The following is a 23,713-nucleotide window of genomic DNA, read 5'->3' as shown; positions in this document are numbered from 1 at the left end:
CGCGCGCCGAGAAGACGTCAACGGCGTGCGCGCGTCGCGTCGACGTCGACGTCGTCTCGGGACGCGCGCGCGCGCGCGCGGGCGCGGGCGCGGGGCGAATGATTGAACGCGTGCGTGAAATTCAAAAAATGGATGCGATCGCGACACCCGCGCGCGTCGGCATCGACGAACGCGGACGACGGCCATGGCGTCCGCGTCGCCGACGCGGGCGACGAAGCGTCGACGACGGTCGAGCGGGACGGGGGGCGACGACGACGTCGTGGACGCGCGCGATGGACGCCCGCGCGACGGCGCGCGATTGGAGGTGCAGTGGGAGGTGCGCGCGGAAACTTCGGACGACGACGCGTGCGGTGCGACGACGTTGACGTGGTGGCCGTGCGTCGTGCGCGAGGACGATGGTGGGACGTTTTTGACGTACGCGGCGAGGGATGGGTTCGAATCGGAGACGCGGGGGGTGACGTTCGCGGATGGCGGTTCGAGACGGCGCTTGACGCACGACGACGAGGGCGGGATATTTCGGTGGCGGTTCGAGGGTGAGGAAGACGAAGGGGACGTTGGGGAGGGGGAGGAGGTGGTGGATGACGCGCCGACGACGATGGGGGAGATTTTACGCGCGCAAGAAGCGATGGACGCGGCGCACGGCGAGAGCGTGGAGAACGCGTCGATGGCGGCGTTCGCGACGTTGCCGATGAATCAGCAGATGAATCTCGCGAGCGCGTTCGCGACGTTTAAGGAGAAGCTTCTCGGGAAACTGAACTCGCTCGTCGCGCAGAAGGGCGACGACGTCATCGTCACTAAAGACGACATCGACAACATCATGGGCGACATCGCGAAGTGATCGAAGAGCTCGATCGAAGAGCCGTGGTTGAGGGTTGATGAGCTAATGTTGTGATTTTGACGAACCGGTACTGTCGAGTGATTCCCCAGCGATCTCGAGGAGCCGACGCGAGGGCGCGCGTGACCACCGAGAGCGCGCGAGAGAGCGCGCGAGAGAGCGCGCGCTCCAAAAATACAAATGGCGTCACACCTCGACGCGCGCGAATGCGGCCTTCTCTCGATGGAACCTTCGAGTGATGATGTCCAAATTGATGACTTGCTCAGGGCGCAAGTCGTTCGCCTCGAGGTGGGAACGATTTCCGTCAGAATATCGGCTTTGACTTTCTTGCTGGACGCGCTGTGCAGAGACGTCTCGGTTCTTCGGGAGGAGATGGCACGAGATGTCATCGAGGCGTGCTTACGCGCGTGTCGAGATCAAGCGCCGAATATCGCACGTTTAGCCCGCTTCGGCATGTTCAAGGTGTTACGGGCGTGCGCGGAGTCCAAGGCTCACAGACTCGCCGCTCTCGCGGTCAAATGCGTCGTCTTCGCGAGCGTAGAGCACGAGTCATCGGACGACGACGAGACGCGCTCGCACGCCGCCGTGGAGTGTCGAAAGGCGTTGCGAAACACATCGATTATGTCACTTTTGGCTGAAACGTCGCATCGCGCCTTGCGTCTGCTCGCTGACGGCGACCATCGAGGAGCCGCTCGAGTTCTTCGTCCGGAGACGATGCGTGACGACGCGTCACCATCGACAGTGATGGGAGGTGCGATCACTCTTTCGACCCCGAGGCCACGCATGCTCACGGCGAGGCAGCGCACGCTTCAAGACATTCAGCGCGCGCGTTCGAAGAGGCTAAAGGCGGACGCAGAAATCGCGGCCCAACAAAAGCAAGCGTCTGAAGAGACAGAACGACGTGAACGAGAGTTCGAGCGACGAGCGACGATCGCCCGCGCCTCTTACTTGACTACTACGTCTCAATTGTCTACTACAACTGGCTGATGCGCTCACGCGGACGTGTGGAACATCATGACGACTTCTGCCTCGTACTCGTGCATGGCGTTGACGATGCCCTTGAACGATGACTCGTCCGCTCTGCACCACGACGTGCCTTCAAACTTGCTCTTCTGTCCGCGCGATTGCGATTTAACCTTGCGCACACCGCGTCCATCGCACGCGGGTCCCACGTGACCGACGTCGGTGTATCCCTGATTCCACAGGTACTCGAACATGATGGCCACGTCTTCGTCCATCTCAGCCGAGAGCGCCCTGACGAGTGCTGTACGCGACTCAAACATCAAAACTCGCGGATGTTTTCCAGCCTCCAAGAGTGTTTTGAAGCCTTCGAATATTTCGCAGTCGAATCCTCGACCTGCGATGCGCATGGCGTCAATTTTGTCGTGCAGCCCGAGCAAGCGCTTGAACTCATCACCGCTCGAGAGTGTCTCGTGCTGGGTGCCTATTTTAATCTTATCCACGAGATTATTATGTTCAATCGCCGCTTTGAAGTGGGGAAGGAACTTTTTACCCCACTCGTACGCGTGCACGACGTCACCCATCAACGCCGCGGCGAGCGAGTAGTACCCAAAGCCAGCTCCGATGTCGACGAAAACGGCGCTCTCGCCTGGCGTTCGCTCCAGACTGTAAAATAATATCTCTGCCGGATTTTCACCGGCCCGTAATGGCTTTTGCATCACCACTCTCGGGCGCCCGTACAGTGTGAGCCAATATCCCTCCGATCCGCGCACTTCGGCGTCGATCCCGGGCACCGCGGTGCCGAGCAACGGGTTCAGCAGATCGAAAGACGGCGACCACATCACGTTCACCGGATACATGCGGTCTTTATCCACCGCGGGCATTTGAAAGTTCTCATCGCGCAAAGCGGCGCGCTCTCTGTACCTCGGCAAGTCGTTTCTGATCGAGTGGTACAGAATCGCCACGTGATCCGTCCAAGAACGCCTCCCGTTCCACCCCGTCTTTTGCTTCCATCCTCCTGAGTACTTGTGCGCCACGAAGACGTCCGGGTGACTTTGGCTCACGCCTTCCTCGCCGAGAGGGTGCGTGCCAAATATAACCTTTGGTAACACTTTGACGTTCCAGGATTTTTCACCAGAGACGCGAACGTATTCAAAGTGTTTCATCACGGCATCCGTGAACGCGCCCGGTCCCGTGCGCTCGAGCGTGTTGCGATTCGAAGCCTTGGTGAACACCTTTGTCGCCCCATTTTTAATGTGCTCCGCCACCGCGATCAGAGCTGGGTGACCAGGTGCCCCCGCGAAGACCCAGTTCAACATCTGTCGGCGTCGAACGAAATGCCGAGAGTACGCCCTGGCGTCTGTGGCAAACTCGTCCTCCCATCCCACCACCAAAGTGTCCTTCGCGTCCACCACGTCGTCCAACGATCGTCGACACTCTGTGTCTATGTCCGCATAGACCCCACCATGCTTCAAGACGACGAGATACCGAAAGAAATCGCTCTGCTCCACCTTTTTCTCCAGCGACGCGTACGCCTCGGCGTACTCCGGGAAGTGGTCGCCGACGAACCGCTCGCAATCGTCGTCGTCGTAAAACCGCACCTCCCACAGCGGATTCATCACTCGCCACGTCTCCATCGCCGCCTTATTCGCCACCGTCAACGAAGCGCGAGATTTAAACGTCTGATGAATCACCCGCGGGACGAGCTTGGGCCCGCTCGCTCGCGCGCTCGGCCGCCGCGCAGCCGCCGCGCTCGCCCCGACCGCCGCACCCACCGGTTCCTCGCTCGAACGCCCGGCGTACATGAGCAGTATAATCATGAGCACAATCGCCGTCGTTTTCGGCCGCGCGCGAGCGCCATCGAAGACGCGACGGACGCTCGCGAGCGTTTTTTGTCGAATCGACTCAACCGTCTTGCCCGAGCTGATCTTATCGTACTTCCCATCGTTTCTCTCGCGCACGCCGCGCTCGGGGTCCCTGAACGAAGAGGCCGTGTCGTCGTCGTAGCGCGCGTGCGCGCGTTGGCGCGCGGCACGCATGACGACGATGGAGGGGAGAACAATGAGGTGGCTGGGAGACGCGAAAGCGAATCGAACGAGGCGACGCGCGGATGAGAGGTGAAGAACGCTCGATGCGCTCGCTGCGTTGCGTTACAAATGAGTGAAACTGGATTGTACGCGTTTATACGACGTCGTGCTGAACCTCGCACGCGTGGGCGGGGTGATGGTGATGATGATGGACGTTCGCGTGGGGCGCCGGACCGCTGTTGGTATTGGGCATCTGCCTGTTTCGAGACCGGCTCGGCTTCGCGTCGGCGCCCCTCGAGTCGACAGCATGTATGCGGAATATTTGGCTCCAGACGTTCGAGGACGTCGAGTGGAACCATGAGTAGCTATACTTGGGAGCTATGGGTAAATCGGCGCGCTTGTCCTGCGCGGCGACGTAGAAACCGTCCCAGTCGCGTTTCCAATCAATATTACGCCAGAACATGCTGCAATTGATCCAAGCGCCGGCGTCAAAGACATTGCGATACGGACGATCTTTGTCACCCGATTTGAGGTAATCGTACCTCCAAGCGTTCTCCATCTCGTTCACAGTGAGATTGGCCATGATGCCGAGCGCCATGCGCGCGACTATGAAGAAGCAATACAGGGTAAGTACTATTTGTAGTCCGAAGAGCCCCATACCGAACGGCGCGTGGTGTAAGACGTAATACCTCGTCACAACCGCAGGAAGGAATCCCGATCCGCCGACGCGTGGTGCCTCGAACTCCACGAGTGCTCCGTAATACTTTGCGCTGAAGTACAGGAATCCGAGCTGACCAATGAGCATCGTGAGCGTCGACATCAGGAACAACCTCTGATTCTTCGCGCCAATGCACGTCATCGTGATCGGGCAATGATGATCCATCTTCAGCACACATCTGTTGCAGAACGGGCAGTGCTTCGATCGCAGCGGTCGCGCGCAGTGACACGTGGAACAGTATCGACCTTTCATCATCATCTGGGATGCTTTCTCCGCCGGAGTTTTTCCGTCCATCGTCGCGCCCACGCGCTCCATCTCCAGAGACCACGCCGAGAAAGAGTTCGCCACCGTGGGCACGAATCCTGGTCCAACGGTATACGTCTTGTAAAACAGCCAGGGACACACGATGAAAGCCACGGCGGTGATGAAACACGTCATCGGCGACTCGGCGCCAAACATTGGAGCGTAGACGAAATAAAACTGTAGCGCGCACGCGAGCAAAATTGCGTGTACCGTCATCGCGGCCGGCGTCCCCACGTTGCGTGTGTTCATGTTGTACGTATTGTACCCTCTGGCGTGCCTATACACCACGAGTAAGAGGAGTGAGATCACGGTGAATGACCCAATGAAACCCAGCAACCCGACCCGCGCGGCGCCGAGCGTCGCGCCCACGATGCAAATCATGAACGGAATCATCACGTCCATCATCTTCGCGTGTGCGCGAAGGTAAACGTCGGTCCACACGTTCGGTCGTTCCTCGTTCTCCCCCCCGCGCTCCAGACTCATGAGATACGCCTCGTCGTCGGCCGCGGTCGGCTCTCTCGGCGCCGAGGTCCCTGGCTGCGCTCCAGCTTCCCACGCCCCCTCCCGCATCTCCGCCTTCGCCCGCTCCAGCATCATTAAATCCTCCGCCATCTCCTCCACCGTGCGCGTCTTCAACTCCTCCCCTCCGTAATTCTGCGCGAGCTCGGATAACCCTTCGCCGCCTCGCGTGATGCGCTCCGCGAGCGCCGCCACCCCGCGCTCGTCCTCCAACAACCTCCCGATCCCCGGTTGTCGCTCCAAAACCTTCCTCATCGTGGGAAACCGCTCGATCAGCGCATCGAGACGATCTCTCACCCGCAGTCTCGGCCCTTCCTTCGGCCGCGACGCCAAGTACGTCACCGCGCGCCGGTGCTGCGCCTCCAGCGTGCTCGCTTGCTCCGCGTCCCGTCTCGCGCTCGCGCTCATCGACGTCCGCGCCCTCTCGATCGCTTCTTCGCCAGCCGCGCGGATGATATCCTTCACCGACGTTCCGTCGCCTCTGCTCGCGGTTTCGCGCGCGGAAGACGACGGAATCGACGGCGATCGAGATCCAATTTCTGAGCTTTGATTGTCATCTTCCAAACTGGTTTCAAACTGTACGTCGCCGGTGCTCCGTGAACGCGCGCGCGGCGTTCGACGGTGGTCGAGGGCGGAGCCAGCGAGACCGTGGACGTCGTCGGGGGGCGCGCGCGCGCCGTCGGGAGGGCGCGCGGACATGGCTGCCCGAGGGGATCTCTGGGGACGCGCGCGGCGCGGATCGGGCGACGCGCGCGGAGCGCGAATGTTCTTATATTACACGGATCGCGGTGATCTCACGCCCTCGTGACTAGGTTTTCGTGCTCCAGGGCGCGAATGAGGAGCGATAAAGCGCCGACGTGATCGCCGGGCATGCGCGAACGATCGAAGTCGTCGACGCGGAGCGCGACGGCGGCGTTTGATTCGTAGCCATCCGCGGCGAGCGGGTACCTGGATGTGATGATTTCCTCGCTCGTGAGCGGCGTTCGCGCGTAGAAGACCATGCACGGACGGGCGTTGATGACTCTTCGGGTGATCCCCAGGATTCGGACGTCGGTGACGTCGCTCGGGTGCACGCCAAGCTCCTCTCCGAGCTCGGCGAGAGCGTTGTCGAAGACGTATCGCGAGACGTCCATGGATCGCGGTGCGTTCTCGTCGTCGACGTCCAGACCGAGCTCGCTCGGCTCACCGTGACCGCCCGGAAATACTAACGCCCCCGGGGCCTCGCCGACGTCGTCACTTCGCTGTAGCGCGAAGAAGTAGTCGTCCGCGGAGCGCAAACACACGCAGTTACCCAAGGCGTTCGCGAACCGCGCGTACCTCGAGCCCTCCTCTCTCACGCTCGCGCGGCCGCACGCAGACGACGTCATCGTCCCAAATGATCCGTCTGCGTCGTCGTCTTCGATGAAATCCCTCCAATCCTCCGAGAGATTCGTCGCGAGAAACGTCTTGTAATCCGTCAAACCGAGCGTGACGCGCGCCGCGACCGCGCGTTCCGCCGCCGTCCCCCCGCTCGTCCCAACCGCACACCCCGCGAAGCGAAATTTGGTACCGTTAAACAATTTCGGATTCGCCTCGATCCTCTCCCTCCACAGCGCGTCGATCTTCTCCTCGTCTCCCTCGCGCGCGCTGCGTCCCACCGCGCCGCGCCGCTCCGCGACGCACTCAACCGCTCGCCAATCCAACCCACCCTCTCGCGCGCACGCCATCGCGACGTCGTACGCCTGGAAATCCATCCGAGGCTCCCCGTCGATCGCTCGAGCGACCGCTCGGGGTCGTTTTGAAGAATTTTCTGAAAAGCACGACAGACCTCAACGCGTCACTCTCTGACGTCGCCGACGCGCGCTCGGGCGCTCGCGCTCGCCCAGGCGCGAGGGGATGATCGAGATCACTCTGAACGATCGATTGGGGAAGAAAATTCGCGTCAAGTGCAAGTGCGTCGGGCGCGAGACGCTGAAGAACGTCGAGCGCGTGATTGTGGACGATGCATGGTTCAATTGGAAAATGACGACGACGACGACGCCACGGCGACGATTGCGCGCGATTCGAGCGCGTGAAAACAACGCGGGACTGACGCGTGTTGCTTTTCCGTCGACGCAGCGAGGACGACACGATCGGGGACCTGAAGAAACTCGTCGCCGCGCAGACGGGGACGCGCGCGGAGAAGATTCGCATACAAAAGTGGTACACCATCTACAAGGATCACATCACGCTGGAGGATTACGAGGTGCACGACGGGGCAAATTTAGAGCTGTACTACAACTAGGCGCGCGATCGCGCGGTTTCGGTGGACGCGCGAACGTCGCGCGCGCGGCTCGAGCGACGCGCTCGAGCGGCGAGACGGCGAACGCCGACGCCTCCGCGCCACCGCGCGCGCGAGCGCGTGTGTCATCACATTATTTTTGTTGTCATCGCCTCACGCGCGCGCGCGCCGCGAGCACCATCGTGCGTCGTCGATTCGCCGCCTCGCGCGCGCGTCTCGCGCCCGCCGCGGCGGATCATCCGCACTCGTCGCCGCGCCATGTCCTCGTTATCGTCCGATTTCGCCGCGGTGCAGCTCCAGGCCGCGAAGGCGACGATGGACATCGTGGACGTCGAGCCGAAGTTGACGTACCGCACCGTGAACGCGGTCGCGGGCCCGCTGGTGATCTTGGACAAGGTTAGCAAAGCAAAGTACGCAGAGATCGTCAACGTGCGCATGCCGGACGGCACCGCGCGACGCGGACAGGTCCTGGAGGTGGACGGAGACCGAGCGGTGGTGCAGATCTTCGAGGGCACGAGTGGGATCGATGGGAAACGAACGAAGTTGGAGTTCACGGGGGAGGTGTTGAAGACGCCGGTGAGCGAGGACATGTTGGGACGGATTTTTAATGGAAGCGGTAGACCCATCGACGGTGGACCGAAGGTCATGGCGGAAAAGTATCTGGATATTCAGGGGGCGAGCATCAATCCGAGCGAGCGGACGTACCCGGAGGAGATGATTCAGACGGGGATATCCACGATCGACGTGATGAACTCCATCGCGCGCGGGCAGAAGATTCCGTTGTTCTCTGCCGCGGGTCTACCGCATAACGAGATCGCGGCGCAAATTTGTCGACAGGCCGATTTGGTGCGGCGACGGGGCGAAGATGGGCGCGAGGTGGAGTCGACCGGGACGTCAGGCGACGACGACTTTTGCATCGTCTTCGCCGCGATGGGGGTGAACTTGGAGACGGCGAACTTTTTCCGTCGCGATTTCGAGCGCACGGGCGCTTTGGAGAAGGTGTGCCTGTTTCTGAATCTCGCGAACGATCCCACGATCGAGCGCATCATCACTCCACGCATTGCGCTCACGACGGCGGAGTATTTGGCGTACGAGAAGGGCAAGCACGTGCTGGTCATCTTGACAGATATGTCTTCCTACGCCGACGCCCTGCGGGAGGTGAGCGCGGCGCGAGAAGAAGTTCCGGGTCGTAGAGGTTACCCTGGCTACATGTACACGGATTTAGCGACAATATACGAGCGAGCGGGACGAATCAAGGGGCGCAAGGGCTCGATCACGCAGTTGCCCATCCTCACGATGCCGAACGACGACATCACGCACCCAATCCCGGATTTGACGGGATATATCACGGAGGGTCAAATTTACATCGACCGACAGTTGCATAATCGCCAGATTTACCCGCCCATCAACGTCTTACCGTCGCTGAGCCGTCTCATGAAGTCTGCCATCGGAGAGGGCATGACGCGCAAAGACCACGGCGAGGTCTCCAACCAGATGTACGCCAACTACGCCATCGGTAAAGACACGCTCGCCATGAAGGCCGTTGTCGGGGAAGAGGCGTTAAGCTCGGACGATCTCCTCTATCTCGAGTTCCTGGATAAGTTTGAGCGCAAGTTCATCAACCAAGGCAACGAGGGTCGTAACATTTACGACGCCCTCGACCTCGCGTGGTCACTCCTGAGAATCTTCCCTCGAGAGCTCCTCAAGCGCATCCCCGCCAAGACGCTCGATCAGTACTATGATCGCGTCAACTAGATCTTCACCGTCGAACGCCATTTCATTCAATCAACACAAACATTTGATACGAAACGCTGTTAATAAGAGCGCGCCCGAGGCCCCTCCAGCTCGCCTCCCTCAGATCGACGCGCTCGACGCCTCGGGCGCATGCAACTCGCTCGAGTTTGCGTGAGCACGTCTAACGTCCCGCACCAGCGTCCCTCAACGCGCTCGCGCGTTCAACGCGTCGTCGCTCGCGTCGTCAAAGTGTCGAAAACGCAGAGCTTCGTCTCGGAAAGTCGAGACAAAAAACGGGCTTGCGTCGTCGCGTCGTCCTCGATGGCGTCTTCGAGCGGGTATGACGGCGAAGCAAAGGATGTTCTAGGATCCAGGCGGTCGACGGTGTTATCGGCGGTGAACGAGAGCACGAAGTTTGTTGTCTCGTGCACCGCGCTCGGTTTCCTGCTCATCAACCCGACAGCGGAGACGTGCTGGGCCCTGCTCGGGAGCGTCGTGAACAGCGTGAACGGGAAGATTTTGAAGCGAGTGCTAAATCAGGAGCGTCCGGATGGATCGAGGAAGGGTGATCCCGGGATGCCGAGCTCGCACGCGACGTCGCTGTCGTACCTGAGTGTGTACGGCGCCGCTTCGTTGGCGCATTTTCGCGACGCCGCGCCCGCGTTGGGGTACAGCGGGCAGCTCATCGTGAGTGGCGCGCTAGTTCTCGTCGGTATGTGGTTGAGCTACCTGCGAGTGAGCACGGGATATCACACAGCGCCGCAGGTGGTTGTCGGATACGGGTTGGGATCGACGACGGCGCTCGCGTGGCTCTTCGTCGGATTGAACTACGTCAAGCCCGCGCTGATCGCGCATCCAGAGATGCTCAGGGTATTACACTCGTTGTTGATCATCGCCATCGGGTGGTTCGCGTTCTCCGCCCTGCACTGGGTCGAGGGTCTTGTCGATTCGCTCAAGAGGAAATTTTATTCTTTAAAATCTGACTAGATCTGGCTAGCAGATCTGACATCTAGCACTATGAAATCTAGCGCGAACGGTTCGTTCGTCGTCATCACTAGTAGCACTATCGCGCTTCGGCCCTCACCAACTCGCCCATCGTCGTTTTCGTCGACGTCGACGTCGCGTGCTTCCAGAAGCAATCATTAGTCCTTCGGCTCCACCGTCTGCCAGATGCGAATCGTACCGTCTTCTGAGCCGGAGCAGTACGAATTTTGATCCGGCGCGAAACGAACGTTGTGCACAGGGCCGTGATGACCCTTGTTAGTTTGCTCCTCGGCTCCTGTCTCCATGTCGTGCAGGTGCACCCACATATCCGGTCCGCCCGCAACAAACTTTCTATGCTTCAAACTCACGCTCGCGCTCTCGACCTCGTACTCCATCGTCCACTTTTGAATCTTGGAAAAGTTTTGCAAATCCCAGAACGTCACGTCCTTCCCGTCCGCCGTCGTCATGTGCTTCCCATCCGCGCTCACCTCGATAGACATCACCGGCGACTCCGTGCTCAGCGTCGTCACCACGGTGTTCGTCCGCACGTCCCACACCCTGATTCCCTTATCCTCCGCGCACGAGCTCAAAATCAACTCGTCGTTATGTATGAAGCTCGCCGTCTTGATCGAGCTCGCGTGCCCCGCCATCGCGTACGGATCGGCTTCGGGTTTATTCAGATCGTAAATTCTCAGCAATTTCTCCGCGCCTCCGGTGAGCAACCGCTCTCCGTTCTCGCTAAAGCACACGCTCTTCACGATATGTTTATGTTGAAACGTCTTCAACTCGTCCCCGGTGATGGCGTTCCACAGCCTCGCCGAGAAATCCGCGCTCGCCGTCGCCGCGTGCGTCGCCTCGGCGTTGAGCGACGCGTCCCACACGCACCCTTTGTGTCCCTGAAACGTCCCCACCCAGTCCCCGGAGTCACCGCATCGCAGCATCGGTTGTCCATCCTTCGAAGACGATATCAGGAACACCCCGTCGGGGGTCACGCGGCTGTACTCCAGGTTCACGATCGGTCTGGAGTGTCCGTGACACACCAGCGGGACCTGGGGCATCTTCGCTGGATATTCTCTCCGTGTCCGTGCGTGTGGCGACGGTGCGCACGGCGCGTTCGCGCGTTCGTGCGGTGGAGCGCGGGCGGTGCGTCGCGCGCGTTCGTCCGGTGCGTCGCGCGCGCGGTGTCTCGCGCGTGACGGAGAGTGTGGGGACGAGGGTTGGGCGATCGGAAGACCTCTCTCGGGCGGGTCGAGCGCGCGGGACGCGGACAGCGGTCGAGCGACGCGACGGTGAATCCGCGTGAGAACGAACGATGCCGATGTACGCTGTAAGTTTGTTACAATACGGTTCAATAGCGGCGAGTCCGTCACGCGATTTAGTGTTTGCGTAGACGTCTCGCGAGGATGATGTATCGCTCGAGGTTGAAACCGCGGCTGCGCAAAATGTCCTCCGAGTACTTACCCTCGAGTTGACGCTGCCAGCTCTCGAACGTAAAGTCGCGACGGTTCCATAGGTAGTACGAATACGCCATAATGGCGTTCGAAAGGCCGACGAAGTACGAGATGGGCTCCATGACGTCCCAGGAGAACTCATAGTACGTGAGGCGAATAAACATCGCGAGCTGGCAACAGAGCAACACGAGACCGCTGGAGATTATCATTCGCGAACGCGACTCGGCGCGGCGTCGCGCTTGGTCGTAGTTATTCCTGAGCGCCTCGAACTCTTGCTGCATTTCCTCCAATTCGTTCTGCTTCATACCGTACACCTTGGACGGAACGCCCGGGAGCGCGCGAAGCACCGCGCTCGTGACCTCTCGCGGGCGCAGATAAACCAAATCCTCGAGCACCAAAATCATCCCGCTGTCCTGGAGCAATTGCAACTTCTCCGCAGTCTCCGCCGGTGATCTCGGCGGGGAGGCGCTGTTGCGCACGAGCTCGCGAAGCTCGTCCAAGCCCATCGTGTCCCGCTGGCGCGCCGACGCTTCCAGCTCCTCGTGCAGCAGGATCACGTCGTGCGTCCGAAGCAAGTTATCCAACACATTCTTATCCTTACCCTCCCCCGCCTTGGCGGTATCACCGGCGGTATTTTTCGCGAACGTCCGAACGCTCGAGTACGGCGTCACACCGCTCGATCGCGTCTCGCGTCTCGCGTCGTCCCGCCCATCCGCCCGTCCCGCGACGCCCGCGACGCCCGCCGAGGTCAACGTCGTCCGGAATCGCCCCCCGTTCGCGCCTCCAACGCTCCCGATCGACGCACCGGACGCGCATCTACCCACGAGCGTCACCAGATCGAGTCCACGACGTCGTACGAGCGCCATATCGAGCGTCGCGCGTCGCCCGGCGTCGACCAACTAATGCACCGGAGAATGCACAATTTCCACCGACGCCGTCGACGCGCGCGCCGTCGTCCGCGCGCGGATGCGCTCGCGGCGTCGTGCGCGACGGCGTCGGTGGGTGTCGTTCACGGACGACGCGCCCGCGCGACCGGCGACGCGGTGCGTCGGTGAATGTCGAGGGTGTTGGGCGATGTCGAACGATCACCGCGATCGGGCTCTGGGACACCGGGCGGGCGCGCGGGCGAGACGCGGGACGCGACGGGGAGATGATGCGCGCGTGAATCAATGACAACGCGTGACGCGGCGCTAAAAAAAGAAGGTTCTAAGCGAACGCCTAGACGGCTCGCGGGTCGTCGGAGGTGGGGAGGAAAAAACAAGACGCCGCGGCGACGGCGGCGGAGAGGGCGCAGAGAACCATGCCGGCGCGGTCCGAGCCGACGACTTGGTCGGCGAAACCCAAGGCGACGGGACCGATGAGAAAGACGAGATCGGCGGCGGACTTGGGAAGGGTCAGCGCTTCGCCCTCGCCGCCCTTGGGAGCGAGCTCTTGGGCGAGGGCGTTGATCGCGGGGCCGGCGGCGGCGACGCCCACGCCCCAGCACCCGATGAAGAGCATGAGCTCGGATTGCGTCGCGCTCTGAGATCCGAAGAAGAGCCCGGCGGCGCACGTCGCCAGCGCGGTGCCGGCGACGATCTTCTTCCCGAACTTGTCTGCCGCTAAACCGCTCAACGGAGCCGTGACTAAACCGAGAAGAGCGGTGACGGAGAATAAATTACCGACCTCGGCGGGCGACGCCCCGAGGTGGCCGCTGGCGTAGAGCGGGATCACCGTGAGCTTGGCGACGAACCCGAGCGAGTTCGCCGACGCGCACACGAGTAACACGCGCTGATCGGCCGTTTTTAAGAGCTCTGACCAAGAAGCTTTTGATTTTTGCTTCTCCAACACCGCCGCGCCCGCGATTTCGGCCGGCTTGAGCAACTCTTCCGCCGGCGACTCGTCCTCGTCTCTCGACGCGCCGAAACTCCTGAGGACGTCCATGAACCCTCCGTCGCCATCGTCCATGCTCGCCTTCAACTCCGCCTCCTGTCTCGTCTCTTCCGTGAGCGTCTCCGGAAGAAAACAGTACCCGATACCCGTCCCTAACGCCGCCGCCGCGACGTAATAAAAAGCCGCCGGCGCCCCGTACGCCTCCATCAACCGCCCGCCCAAGAGCGGTCCGACAACCAACCCGATCGCGTGCACCGTGCTCTGCGTCGCCACGATCAACCCCCTTTTTTCCGGCACTCGAGCGCACAAATCCGCCAAGAATGCCCTGTCCCCGCACTCGCATCCGCACCTACCCACCCCCAGAATAACCCTCGCCGGTACCAGCGACGCCACGCTCGTCGCCCGCGCGGTGGCGACGTCCGCGAGCGCCATCACCGCCATCCCACCAATCATCAACGGTTTTCGCCCGTATCGATCCGCCGCCTGTCCGAGCGGTAGATTTAAAGCCAGCATCGCCGCCGCGGGCGCGGAGATCACCAACCCGTTCGCCCCGCTCGACAATCCGATCGCCTGCGCGTAGAGCGGCAGCGCCGGGAGCAACGCGCCGACGCCGAGGTACAACACGAACTGCGACGCCAAAAGGGTCCGTAACGGTTCGTACGTGTCCCGGGGTAAGCCAAAAACCGTGTCTTCGTCATCATCAACCGGCGGGACGTCCAGGACGTCCTTTGGCGACGCGCTGAGCGTCGGAAAGGGGCGCTTTTCGTTCGGACGTAATCGATGTAATCGATGCGTCACGCGCGATGCCTCTTTCGCTCGAGCGCGTTCGCGCGCGACGCGCCGTCGAGGCGCGACGCGTCTCGTCGACGACGCGGTCGTCGCCCGCGTCGACGTCGAGGCGCGCATGACGCGACGCGACGTGACGATCGTCATCACCGAAGAGACCACGTCACATCACCTCGCGCCATGCTCTCGTCCATCTCCCGCCGCTTCGCCTCGACGGCGACGTCCGGGGAGATCCGCGACGTGGTCATCGTCGGTGGTGGCGTCGCGGGAGCGGCGCTGGCGTGCGCGCTGCGCAGGAACGAGGCGACGAGCGACCTTCAGGTGATGCTCGTCGACGCGAATGATTCGATAAAACGACCTCTGAAGGACGCCAAGCCCGACGCGCGGTGCGTCGCGCTCACGCCGCGATCGAGAAGCGTGCTCGATGCGTGCGGACCGCGCGTGTGGGCGCGGATCACGGAGAATGGACGCGTGCGGGCGTTTGATAGCATGCAGGCGTGGGACGGCGTCGGCGGCGGACACGTGAGTTACGCCGCGAGCGAGCTCGGGGCGGAAGCTCTGGGGCACGTCGTGGAGAATTCATTAATTTTGGAGGCGTTGGAGCGGGAGATGGAGACGCTCGGGGTGGAGCGCGTCGGGAAGGCGAGCGCGTCGGAGACGCGCGCGCCGAGGGAGAGCGAAGCGGGCGCGTTGGCCGAAGCGAAGATTTCAGTCGATGAGGACGGGAAAACGCGGGAGTTCGACGTGCGAGCGAGGTTAATCGTCGCCGCGGACGGACCGAAGAGCGCGGTGCGGAAAAGCGCGGGGATTAAGATTGCGGGGTGGGGGTACGGGCAGCGAGCGGTGGTCGGGACGGTTCGCACGGATAGAGCGCACTCAACGGCGTGGCAGAGGTTCTTGCCCACGGGGCCGATTGCGTTGTTACCCATCGGTGATGGCACGTACTCCAACGTCGTCTGGACGACGACGCCGAGCGAGGCGAAGCGATTAGCCGAGGACGTGAGCGACGAAGAGTTCGCGCAAGAGGTGCACGATGCGCTTCAAGGTCTGGGGGCGTATAAATCACCGTTTCAGGAGAACTTCGATCGATTCGCGACGTTGCGTTTCTTTGAGGACGCGGTGAATCAGGCGTACAAACCACTCGTGCGCGTCACTCGAGAGACGGTGAGCCGGGCGGTCGGCGTCCCCGTCATCGAGTCCGCCGAGGAGGATACGTGCGCCGAATTCGCCCCGAGATTCCGGTACCCGCCCTTTGTCTCACCCGCGGGTACTGACACCAAGCGTGGCTCGTTCCCGCTATCGACGCATCACGCGCTGTCGCTGACCAAGCCGCGATTGGCGCTCATTGGAGACGCCGCGCACGTCGTCCACCCACTCGGCGGACAAGGATTGAACCTCGGTCTGAGAGACGCCGAGCTCTTGGTGAACGCCATCGCGCGCGCCCGCGAGCTTGGTCAGGACATTGGAAGCGCCAGCGCGCTGGCGCCGTACGCCAGAGCGAGCGTCGCCGCGAACGTGCCCATGATGGCCGCTCTCGACGGTTTACAAAAGCTCTTTAGCGCCGAGACGTACCCGGTGACGTTCGCTCGATCCCTCGGTCTCGCCGCCGTCAACGCCACCGCTCCAGTGCGTCGTAAAATAGCCTGGTACGCCATGGGTGGCGCGTGATCGCTCCACACTTTGTTATTCATATCGCACGTTATTCCTTTCCATCCGTCCCGCCCTGCGCCAACCGCGCGCCGCACATCGCGACGTCCACCGCGATGTCGCGCCGAGACCGCTCGACGTCCACCAGTCGGTCGAGAGACTTACCGCCCTCCTGGTCGACCTGGCTCGCCGACGCCAACGACGCGCTCGTCGCCAAGGGCGTGGACAGAGCGCTCAGACCAATTTCACCAACCGAAGACGCGTCGACTTTCACCGCGCGCGTCGACGCGCTCGAGCGATTCCGAGCGAACGAGAGTGATTTAGGCGAGTCTGTAGACGCTCCGGGGCCGTCACGGCGGGCGACGTCGTTCAGTTCGAACGATTACTTGGGGTTGGGGACGCACGCGCGGACGCGGGCGGCGGCTTCGCGCGCGGCGGCGCGTTTCGGATGCGGACCTCGGTCGTCGGCGCTGATATGCGGGTACACCGAGTGGCATCGTTCGTTAGAGGTTGAGCTCGCGAAGTTATGCGAGACGGAGGAGTGCTTGCTGTTTCCGACGGGATACGCCGCGAACTCGACGGCGCTGCAGGCGCTGTGCGGCGAAGCGGAGTGCGCGATATTCAGCGATGCGCTGAATCACGCGTCGATCGTGGACGGGTGTCGATTAGCGAAACAGGGTGGAGCGAGCGTGCACACGTTCTCTCACAAGGATTACGACGAGCTTGAGCGGGCGTTGAGAGCGTGTGACGCGAAGAGGAAGGTTGTCGTGAGCGATAGTTTATTTAGCATGGACGGCGATTACGCCGACGTCGATAGATTAGTCGAGCTTAGGCGAGAGTACGGGTTTTTACTCGTCTTAGATGAGGCACACGCGACGTTGGTGTGCGGCGATCGAGGCGGGGGCGTGGCGCAGGCCAAGGGGCGGTGCGCCGACGTGGACGTGCACGTCGGCACACTGAGCAAAGCCGTCGGCGCGCACGGTGGATTCGTCGCGTGTTCGCGAGCGATGAAGCTCTTCTTGGTTTCACGAGCGCGGGGACAGATGTTCAGCACGGCGTTGCCCGCGCCCGCGATCGCGGCCGCGATCGAGAGCCTTAAAGTGTTCACGGACGAACCGTCCATTCGCGCCAAGCTCTGGAGCAACGTCGACCGCATGAATGCGGCGATCGCGAGTCATCCGATATTAGCGTCAATGACGCGCCCGTTAGAGAGTCCTATCGGGTGCGTCATCATCGGCACCACCGACGACGCCCTGGCGGCGGCGTCTGAGCTCTCACGAGCGGGATTCCACGTTCCGGCGATTCGTCCGCCGACGGTTCCCGCCGGCACGTGTAGGCTTCGCATCGCACTGAGCGCCGCGCACTCGCACGATGACATCGACGCCCTGGCGTGCGTGCTCGCTCAAGCGGTCGAGCGCGCGCGTCGTCCTCGATCGAGACTGTGATCGGGCGCACCAATAGATATTCCGTTGTCGTATCACGCCGCTCGCGCCCGCGGGCGTCGCCTCAGTCTTCGATGCGCGCCGCGACACTCGCGCCACGAATCACCGAGCTCCGCACCTGTACGCGCGCGCGCGCGCCCATTCGCCACATGCCGGTCACGTCCATCGCCTCGAGCAAGCCCGATAGCTCTCAAAGCACCGTCGTCGGCGAGCGCGACGTCCACGCGGAGAAGTGGATTAAGCTCGTGCAGGTCGAGTACACGGATCCGCTCGGTAAACGCAGAACGTGGGACGCCGTTCGACGAACGACGACGAAGCGTGACAGCGAGGCGGACGCGGTCTGCGTGTTCGCGACGCTCAAGCGCGCGGGTGCGGAGGATGAGGTGCTCCTGGTGCGACAGTTTCGACCGGCGTGCGGGACGGAAACCATCGAGTTACCGGCTGGATTAATCGACGACGGCGAATCGGCGGAGACGAGCGCGCTGCGGGAGTTGAAGGAGGAGTGTGGGTACGTCGGGGTCGTGCGAGGGAAGACCCCGGCGGTGGTGCTCAGTCCTGGATTGTCGGACGAGAGCGTCGTCATGGTGGAGGTGGACGTCGACGCGGACGCCGAGGAGAACAAGAACGTGTCGCAGGCGCTGGAGGGATCGGAGTTCATCACCGTGATTCGATGTCCAAAGAGCGAGTTGTTGAGCGCGTTGGACGCGTTCTCCGCGTCCGGAGTGCGGGTTTTCGCCGGGCTTTACACAGTTGCTTGGGCGCTCGCGCGAGAAAATTTGTGATTGTTATTCGTACGCGCTCATTCAATTGACGCTCATTCCTCAGTCTCGGGATCGAGAGAGTACGCGGCGTTGCGTGTGTCCATTTCCATCAAGATCTGAACGACATTTTTAGTCGTCGGTGACGTAAACGTGTCCACCTCAGGTTCGGAATCGTCGCCCGAGAGCGGTTGCGTCTCCATCGTCGGCGATGGCGTCAGCGTCTCCTCATCCGACGCCTCCTCGGGCTCCTCCGCGGTGAGCATGAGTTGATCCTCCGATTTATCGTTTGCGTCGTCGTCCTCGTCGTCGCCGTCGTCGTCCTCGTCTTTCTCCCGGTCGGCCGCGAACACGGGAGACGGCGCGCTGATTCTCGGCGATCGTCCGTCGTCCGCCATCGTCGCGCCCGCTTTCGCCTTTGTCTCCTCTACATCCGTCGACGCCCTCCCACGCTTCCTCGAAGACCCGAGCGTTTCCTCCACCATCGTCGCCTCCTCGCGTTCAGCCTTCGCGAGCGCCCTTTTCATCGCCCCGATCGCCGCCGCGTCTCCGCCCGCGCACTCCAACTCGGTCGCCGTCCACGCATTCGTCTCCGCGAACGCTCGCAATCGTCTCGCGATCGCCTCCCCCCCCCGCGCGCAATCCACCAAGCCACGCACCAACCCTCGTCGTCGTCGATCACACAGCTCTTTCGCCTGCGCCAGCAGCACCGTCATCGCCCGGACATCCGGCCGTCCCCGCGACGCCCGCGCGCACGCCGCCGCCGCCGCCGCCAGCCGCCGCCCTCTCGCGCTCTCCCTCGCGTACGCCTCGACGCAGTGATCGGCGGTGGACCCCAGGCGGCGCGGGACGTCAATCGCCCGACGCTCTCGCGGGTTCTTCGTCGACGCCCGCGACGCCGCGACGACGGCGACGGACGGCAGGCGATGCATCAATCGCGGCTCCTCGCACTTTTCGTCGACATTCGTAGACATCGCGCGCGCTCCCGGCGCGCGCACCGCGTCCGAAAGCGTCGCGCGGCGCGTCGACGGGCGCGCGAAAACACTCCACGTGATCGCCCCGTGAACGTCGCGCGTGGACGTCGCGCGTGGACGTCGCGCGCGCGAGAGTGCGGTGCCGAGATTCGATCGAATGGCTCGCGATCCACACATCGCGACGTCGCGCGCGCGCCATCGCGCGCGGTGGTCGATCGACGCGCGCGACGCGGGGCGAGGAATGTCGCGCGTCGGCGCGCGCGCGCTGCGCGCGATGGCGCGCGCGAGCGCGGCGCGACGGGGCGATGCGTCGGCGTCGACGCGAACGTTCGCCTCGGCGTCGTCGAGCGATCTGCGGCTGTGGCCGAGCGTTCGAAGGCTGTGCGATGAACACGGGTTAGATCCTCGAGCGTTAGCGCCGGGGAGCGGGCCCAGAGGGGCGCTGGTGTACGCGGACGTGTTGTTGAAGATTGGCGCCGTGGACGCGGCGGCGCTCGAGCGCGTCGGACTGCGCGCGCCGACGCCGATACCGGACGTCAAGCCGACGACGCTGTTGGAGGATTACGCGCACGGGAAGGCGAAGGCGCAGACGCACGAGGACGAAGCGACGAGTAAGATGCGACGGGTGGTCGCGAGTCGGTTGGCGGAGAGCAAGGCGCGATCGCCGCACGCGTACGCGAGCGCGGACGTCGATCTGAGCGCGATTGCGGCGCTCCGGAAGCGGGTGCTGGATGCGCACGGAGTGAAGGTGAGCGTGAACGATTGCGTGATGTACGCCGTCGGGCGGGCGCTCAGGGAGGTGCCGGAGATGAACGCGGGATGGGACGAAGCCGCGGGCGGAGCGACGGCTTCAGAGAGCGTGGACGTCTGCGTCGCCGTGGCCACGGACGACGGGTTAATCACGCCCATCGTGACCAGAGCGGACGAGAAGACGTTGCGGGAGATCGGTGCGGACGTCAAGGCGTTGGCGCACAAGGCGCGCGAGGGAACGCTCAAGCCGCACGAGTTCATGGGCGGTTCGTTCTCCGTCTCAAATCTGGGCATGTTCGGCGTCGACGCCTTCTCAGCCATCTTGAACCCGCCTCAGGGAGGAATCTTAGCCGTCGGCGCGGGTAAAGAGCGCGTCGTCCTCGTCGACGGGCAACCGTCGACGACGCAGACGATGACGGCGACGGTGAGCGTGGACAGACGCGTCGCGGACGAAGCCGACGCCGCGCGTTGGCTCGACGCCTTCGCCGCGCAGTTCCGACGCACCGAATCCTGGGCCGTGTGACATCGACGCACCGTATGATACCATCCACACCGAACGCCCGCTCGCGCCATCGCCCGTCGCCTCGACGCGCGCCGTTTCGCGTCACACCGGCGCCGATTCGCGTCACACCGCGCCGCGCCGCGCCCGCCATGCGCGCCTCCGCGGCGTCCACCGCGCCTCCGTCCGCCCACGCGCGCGCGCGTCCCCCCCCGCGGGGCATCACGACCTCCGCGCGCGGCGTCTCCAAATCCCCCGGCGCCATCGTGAACGACGCGACGTCGGCGATGGACATTCTTCAACTCGCGTGGGCGATCGCGTTACCGAGCGATGCCCCATCGGTCCCTCGCTCGCTGGCGTCCACGGGCGCGGCGCGGCGACGGACGTGCGCCATGGCGCTGCGACGACTCGCGAAACTCCTCGTCGGCGTCGCGCGCGCGCGCGAGCGCGAGGCGATCGTGAACGACGCCGCGTTCGGACGCGTCGTCGAAGGCGCGTTGTGCGACGCGGATGAGGAATCGTGTGTCGACGACGACGCCCGGGCGACGGCGTTGGAAGAGACCGCGCGCGCGTTGGGATCGTTAGCGCCGTTCGAGCTCACGGCGAACGCGCGGGGGTACTTGGAGCGGGCGTCGAGGACGACGCCGATGCCGGCGAAGTGCGCGAGCGTCGTCTCCTGGGCGCTCGCGCGGTGCGGGTTGGAGACGCCGAGCGAGGTGGAGAATGCGCTGCGGGGGACGCCGTTTCGGTTTTGTCCGAAGATGAGCGCTGGGTTGATCGATCTGGATGAACTTCGGCGCGAGGTGGGGTTTCGTCGAGAGAAGTTGACGACTCGAGACGGTCGTCGAGTGGACGAGCGACGGGAGACGTGTTGGATGGGCGAGGCGCACGTCGGGTCGTACGCGTACTCGGGTAAAATAATGGAACCCGTCCCGATGGTACCGTGCGTCGCGCGCGTGCGGGACGCGCTCGAGGCGAAGATGGGCGAGCGGTTCGATTGTTGTCTCATCAATTTATATCCAAACGAAACCGCGGCGTGCGCGTGGCACACCGATCCGCTCATGGGGACGCGTTACGCGACGGATAGCGTCATCGTGAGCATCGGCGAGACGCGACGGTTCAGTTTCCGACCGATCGGATCGACCGATGCCGAGGCGCACTGGGTTCGAGCTATCGATGGCGATTGCATTTGGATGTTTGCGAATTGTCAAGACGCGTACGAGCACTGCGTCATGACGTCGGAGGGAGAAGAAAACGGCGCGCCCAGGGCGAGCATCGTCTTCAAGCGGAGCTTGAAGAGGCGGGCGGCGGCGCCGCGGAAAAAGAAACCGAGCACCGTCGAAGATCGGGGAGGGAGGGAGCGTCGTAGCGACGGTGGGAGAGGACGCGGCGGGAGAGGACGCGGCGGCCGAGGACGCGGCGGGAGAGGAAGAGGACGTTCATAGCAAGCAGCGTGTTGTACATTCAATATTTCAATTTGAAAGCGAGGAGCTCTCGCCGTCAGAATTTCCTACCGGCGAGAAAATCGTCGTGATCGTCGTCTTCTGAATCCGTAAAGGACAAGCCGAATGAGCTCGAGCCGACCGATTGCGGACGCGACCCGATCTCGCTCGCGGCGCATCTCACGAGCGGGAGCAATTCCTCGCGTCGACGTCTCAGGTGCATCGCCGTCGAGCGAAGCACGCGTCGTCGCGCCACGTCTCGGGTCGATGTTCCTGATTTTAACGTCTTAGCTTCGTTCGCTAATCGTCGCGCTTGTTCTCGCAGCTCCTCGTACTCGGCGACGGCGGCTTCCAAATCGTCATCCGCCGTTTGATCCAGTTCGTCCAGAAAATCATGTAGCCCATCCGTCTCTTTCCGATGGAACAACCACCCGTAGAGTGCGTTCTTCGTCCTTCCCGCGCGCGTTTTCGCCGGCGTTACCTGCGATGACTTTTTCCTAGCCCCTCGCGTGAGGTCCACCCACGCCGCGAAGGTTGCACCGAGCGCGTTGACCGTCCGATACGATTGAAAAGTGATAGCCTTTTCCTCGCGATCGCGCTCGCCCGCCGCCACCGCCCCTCGCCACGCTCGAATCGCCCTGACGCACGTTTTTACTTCGTGGAACATCACCGCGACGAGTTTATTCGCGCGAGCGTCCGCGGCGTCCTCCGCGACGCGTACCCACGCGTCCATCGCCCGCTTCAACAACGTCTTCCTCGCGTATCGATCGCACAGATCCTCCTTCGCTCGAACCGCCTTCGCCACCGGTGCGCACGCCTCGCGCCACGCTCGAAATCCTCGAGTGACCAACCGCGTCCAATCGTGATACCGACTCACGTACTCGAGCGCGTCGGCGCGCTCGCGCGCGCGCGCCGCCGCCGCCGCCGCCGCCCGCCATCGACGCGCGCACCGACGCACCGACGCCTCTCTCGCCCGCGTCCTCGACCGCGTCGACGCCTCAACGCGCCACGCATCGAACGTTCGCTGCGTCGTGATCAACCGCGCGTAAATACCCGCTCGACGAATCCGTCTTCGCGTCTCTCGCGCCGCGCCGCGCACGCCTCCAACGCCGCGCGCGCCGCGCGCCTCGCCACACCTCCCGCGCGCGCGTCGACGCCACCCCCGACCCATTCTCGACGCACCATCGCCACTGTTCGATCACCACCCGCGCCAGACGCCCTCGTCGATTCCGCATCCGTCGTTCGCGCGCCGCGGCGTCGGCGTCGTCCGCCGTCGCCGCCGAATCATCCGCGCGTCGCGTCGTCGACCACTCGACGACGTCTCCATCGCGCCCGTCGAGATCTCCCGCGCGCGCGACGCACGCGGACGTCCACGCGCGCCCGGACGCGTCCGCGGTCTCGAGCTCGGTCGCGGCGTCGTCACGCGCGAGCTCCAGCGCGATGGTCAGCGTCGATGTATTTTTTGAATCGACCCACCACGCGCGCGTTGACTCCTCGCTCGACGCCGCGTCCGCGCGCGCGCGCGCGCGGGCGTCGCCGCGACCGACGGTGCGATCGCGTCGTCGCGGTGCGGGCGCGAAGACGACGCGGGAGACGCGGGCGTCGTCCATCGATGCGCGTCGACGAATGGGCGTCGGCATCAATCATGATGCGTGACATGAATCGTCACCGCGCGACGCGTCCACGGCGGCGCGCGGTGCCCGGGGGCGGATGCGGTGCGTCGCGCCGGCGTCGCGCCTCGCGCGCGGGGCG

General features: G+C 63.2%; 18 protein-coding genes across 18 annotated transcripts; 10 read left to right on the top strand and 8 right to left on the bottom strand.

Moving 5' to 3' along the window:
- Positions 1–184: 184 nt before the first annotated feature.
- Positions 185–838, top strand: OT_ostta10g00890 (unnamed product; the record flags this gene model as incomplete). The annotated part of the gene is made up of 1 exon (XM_003081476.2): positions 185–838. The coding sequence occupies one exon, from the start codon at positions 185–187 to the stop codon at positions 836–838; it is 654 nt and encodes a 217-aa protein (XP_003081524.2).
- Positions 839–1,015: 177 nt separating this feature from the next.
- Positions 1,016–1,822, top strand: OT_ostta10g00880 (unnamed product; the record flags this gene model as incomplete). Its single annotated transcript, XM_003081475.2, has 1 exon — positions 1,016–1,822. One exon carries the CDS (start codon positions 1,016–1,018, stop codon positions 1,820–1,822), a length of 807 nt encoding a protein of 268 aa, XP_003081523.2.
- Positions 1,823–1,827: 5 nt separating this feature from the next.
- On the bottom strand, positions 1,828–3,834 carry OT_ostta10g00870 (Glycosyltransferase, DXD sugar-binding motif; the record flags this gene model as incomplete). Its single annotated transcript, XM_003081474.2, has 1 exon — positions 1,828–3,834. The coding sequence occupies one exon, from the start codon at positions 3,832–3,834 to the stop codon at positions 1,828–1,830; it is 2,007 nt and encodes a 668-aa protein (XP_003081522.2).
- A 142-nt stretch (positions 3,835–3,976) lies between these two features.
- OT_ostta10g00860 (Zinc finger, DHHC-type, palmitoyltransferase) lies at positions 3,977–6,061 on the bottom strand (the record flags this gene model as incomplete). The annotated part of the gene is made up of 1 exon (XM_022983116.1): positions 3,977–6,061. One exon carries the CDS (start codon positions 6,059–6,061, stop codon positions 3,977–3,979), a length of 2,085 nt encoding a protein of 694 aa, XP_022839757.1.
- Positions 6,062–6,156: 95 nt separating this feature from the next.
- On the bottom strand, positions 6,157–7,068 carry OT_ostta10g00850 (NUDIX hydrolase domain-like; the record flags this gene model as incomplete). The annotated part of the gene is made up of 1 exon (XM_003081472.2): positions 6,157–7,068. The coding sequence occupies one exon, from the start codon at positions 7,066–7,068 to the stop codon at positions 6,157–6,159; it is 912 nt and encodes a 303-aa protein (XP_003081520.2).
- A 169-nt stretch (positions 7,069–7,237) lies between these two features.
- On the top strand, positions 7,238–7,625 carry OT_ostta10g00840 (Ubiquitin supergroup; the record flags this gene model as incomplete). The annotated part of the gene is made up of 2 exons (XM_022983115.1): positions 7,238–7,293; positions 7,460–7,625. 2 exons carry the CDS (start codon positions 7,238–7,240, stop codon positions 7,623–7,625), a joined length of 222 nt encoding a protein of 73 aa, XP_022839756.1.
- Positions 7,626–7,880: 255 nt separating this feature from the next.
- Positions 7,881–9,377, top strand: OT_ostta10g00830 (ATPase, V1 complex, subunit B; the record flags this gene model as incomplete). Its single annotated transcript, XM_003081471.2, has 1 exon — positions 7,881–9,377. One exon carries the CDS (start codon positions 7,881–7,883, stop codon positions 9,375–9,377), a length of 1,497 nt encoding a protein of 498 aa, XP_003081519.2.
- Positions 9,378–9,677: 300 nt separating this feature from the next.
- On the top strand, positions 9,678–10,343 carry OT_ostta10g00820 (Phosphatidic acid phosphatase type 2/haloperoxidase; the record flags this gene model as incomplete). Its single annotated transcript, XM_003081470.1, has 1 exon — positions 9,678–10,343. One exon carries the CDS (start codon positions 9,678–9,680, stop codon positions 10,341–10,343), a length of 666 nt encoding a protein of 221 aa, XP_003081518.1.
- Positions 10,344–10,498: 155 nt separating this feature from the next.
- OT_ostta10g00810 (G-protein beta WD-40 repeat) lies at positions 10,499–11,398 on the bottom strand (the record flags this gene model as incomplete). The annotated part of the gene is made up of 1 exon (XM_022983114.1): positions 10,499–11,398. One exon carries the CDS (start codon positions 11,396–11,398, stop codon positions 10,499–10,501), a length of 900 nt encoding a protein of 299 aa, XP_022839755.1.
- Positions 11,399–11,715: 317 nt separating this feature from the next.
- OT_ostta10g00800 (Coiled-coil domain containing protein 109,C-terminal) lies at positions 11,716–12,657 on the bottom strand (the record flags this gene model as incomplete). The annotated part of the gene is made up of 1 exon (XM_022983113.1): positions 11,716–12,657. One exon carries the CDS (start codon positions 12,655–12,657, stop codon positions 11,716–11,718), a length of 942 nt encoding a protein of 313 aa, XP_022839754.1.
- A 352-nt stretch (positions 12,658–13,009) lies between these two features.
- On the bottom strand, positions 13,010–14,569 carry OT_ostta10g00790 (Major facilitator superfamily domain, general substrate transporter; the record flags this gene model as incomplete). Its single annotated transcript, XM_003081468.1, has 1 exon — positions 13,010–14,569. The coding sequence occupies one exon, from the start codon at positions 14,567–14,569 to the stop codon at positions 13,010–13,012; it is 1,560 nt and encodes a 519-aa protein (XP_003081516.1).
- Positions 14,570–14,629: 60 nt separating this feature from the next.
- Positions 14,630–16,117, top strand: OT_ostta10g00780 (Ubiquinone biosynthesis hydroxylase,UbiH/UbiF/VisC/COQ6, conserved site; the record flags this gene model as incomplete). Its single annotated transcript, XM_003081467.1, has 1 exon — positions 14,630–16,117. One exon carries the CDS (start codon positions 14,630–14,632, stop codon positions 16,115–16,117), a length of 1,488 nt encoding a protein of 495 aa, XP_003081515.1.
- Positions 16,118–16,212: 95 nt separating this feature from the next.
- On the top strand, positions 16,213–17,541 carry OT_ostta10g00770 (Aminotransferase, class-II, pyridoxal-phosphate binding site; the record flags this gene model as incomplete). The annotated part of the gene is made up of 1 exon (XM_003081466.2): positions 16,213–17,541. One exon carries the CDS (start codon positions 16,213–16,215, stop codon positions 17,539–17,541), a length of 1,329 nt encoding a protein of 442 aa, XP_003081514.2.
- Positions 17,542–17,687: 146 nt separating this feature from the next.
- Positions 17,688–18,320, top strand: OT_ostta10g00760 (NUDIX hydrolase domain-like; the record flags this gene model as incomplete). The annotated part of the gene is made up of 1 exon (XM_003081465.1): positions 17,688–18,320. One exon carries the CDS (start codon positions 17,688–17,690, stop codon positions 18,318–18,320), a length of 633 nt encoding a protein of 210 aa, XP_003081513.1.
- Positions 18,321–18,352: 32 nt separating this feature from the next.
- Positions 18,353–19,270, bottom strand: OT_ostta10g00750 (unnamed product; the record flags this gene model as incomplete). Its single annotated transcript, XM_003081464.1, has 1 exon — positions 18,353–19,270. The coding sequence occupies one exon, from the start codon at positions 19,268–19,270 to the stop codon at positions 18,353–18,355; it is 918 nt and encodes a 305-aa protein (XP_003081512.1).
- Positions 19,271–19,544: 274 nt separating this feature from the next.
- OT_ostta10g00740 (2-oxoacid dehydrogenase acyltransferase,catalytic domain) lies at positions 19,545–20,543 on the top strand (the record flags this gene model as incomplete). Its single annotated transcript, XM_022983112.1, has 1 exon — positions 19,545–20,543. One exon carries the CDS (start codon positions 19,545–19,547, stop codon positions 20,541–20,543), a length of 999 nt encoding a protein of 332 aa, XP_022839753.1.
- Positions 20,544–20,806: 263 nt separating this feature from the next.
- Positions 20,807–21,964, top strand: OT_ostta10g00730 (Alpha-ketoglutarate-dependent dioxygenase AlkB-like; the record flags this gene model as incomplete). The annotated part of the gene is made up of 1 exon (XM_022983111.1): positions 20,807–21,964. The coding sequence occupies one exon, from the start codon at positions 20,807–20,809 to the stop codon at positions 21,962–21,964; it is 1,158 nt and encodes a 385-aa protein (XP_022839752.1).
- Positions 21,965–22,019: 55 nt separating this feature from the next.
- On the bottom strand, positions 22,020–23,132 carry OT_ostta10g00720 (unnamed product; the record flags this gene model as incomplete). The annotated part of the gene is made up of 1 exon (XM_003081460.2): positions 22,020–23,132. The coding sequence occupies one exon, from the start codon at positions 23,130–23,132 to the stop codon at positions 22,020–22,022; it is 1,113 nt and encodes a 370-aa protein (XP_003081508.2).
- Positions 23,133–23,713: the final 581 nt, after the last annotated feature.

Source organism: Ostreococcus tauri, assembly GCF_000214015.3.
Source record: "Ostreococcus tauri WGS project CAID00000000 data, contig chromosome 10, whole genome shotgun sequence".
Classification (NCBI taxonomy): Eukaryota; Viridiplantae; Chlorophyta; class Mamiellophyceae; order Mamiellales; family Bathycoccaceae; genus Ostreococcus; species Ostreococcus tauri.
This window is presented reverse-complemented; position numbering and strand designations above follow the sequence as displayed.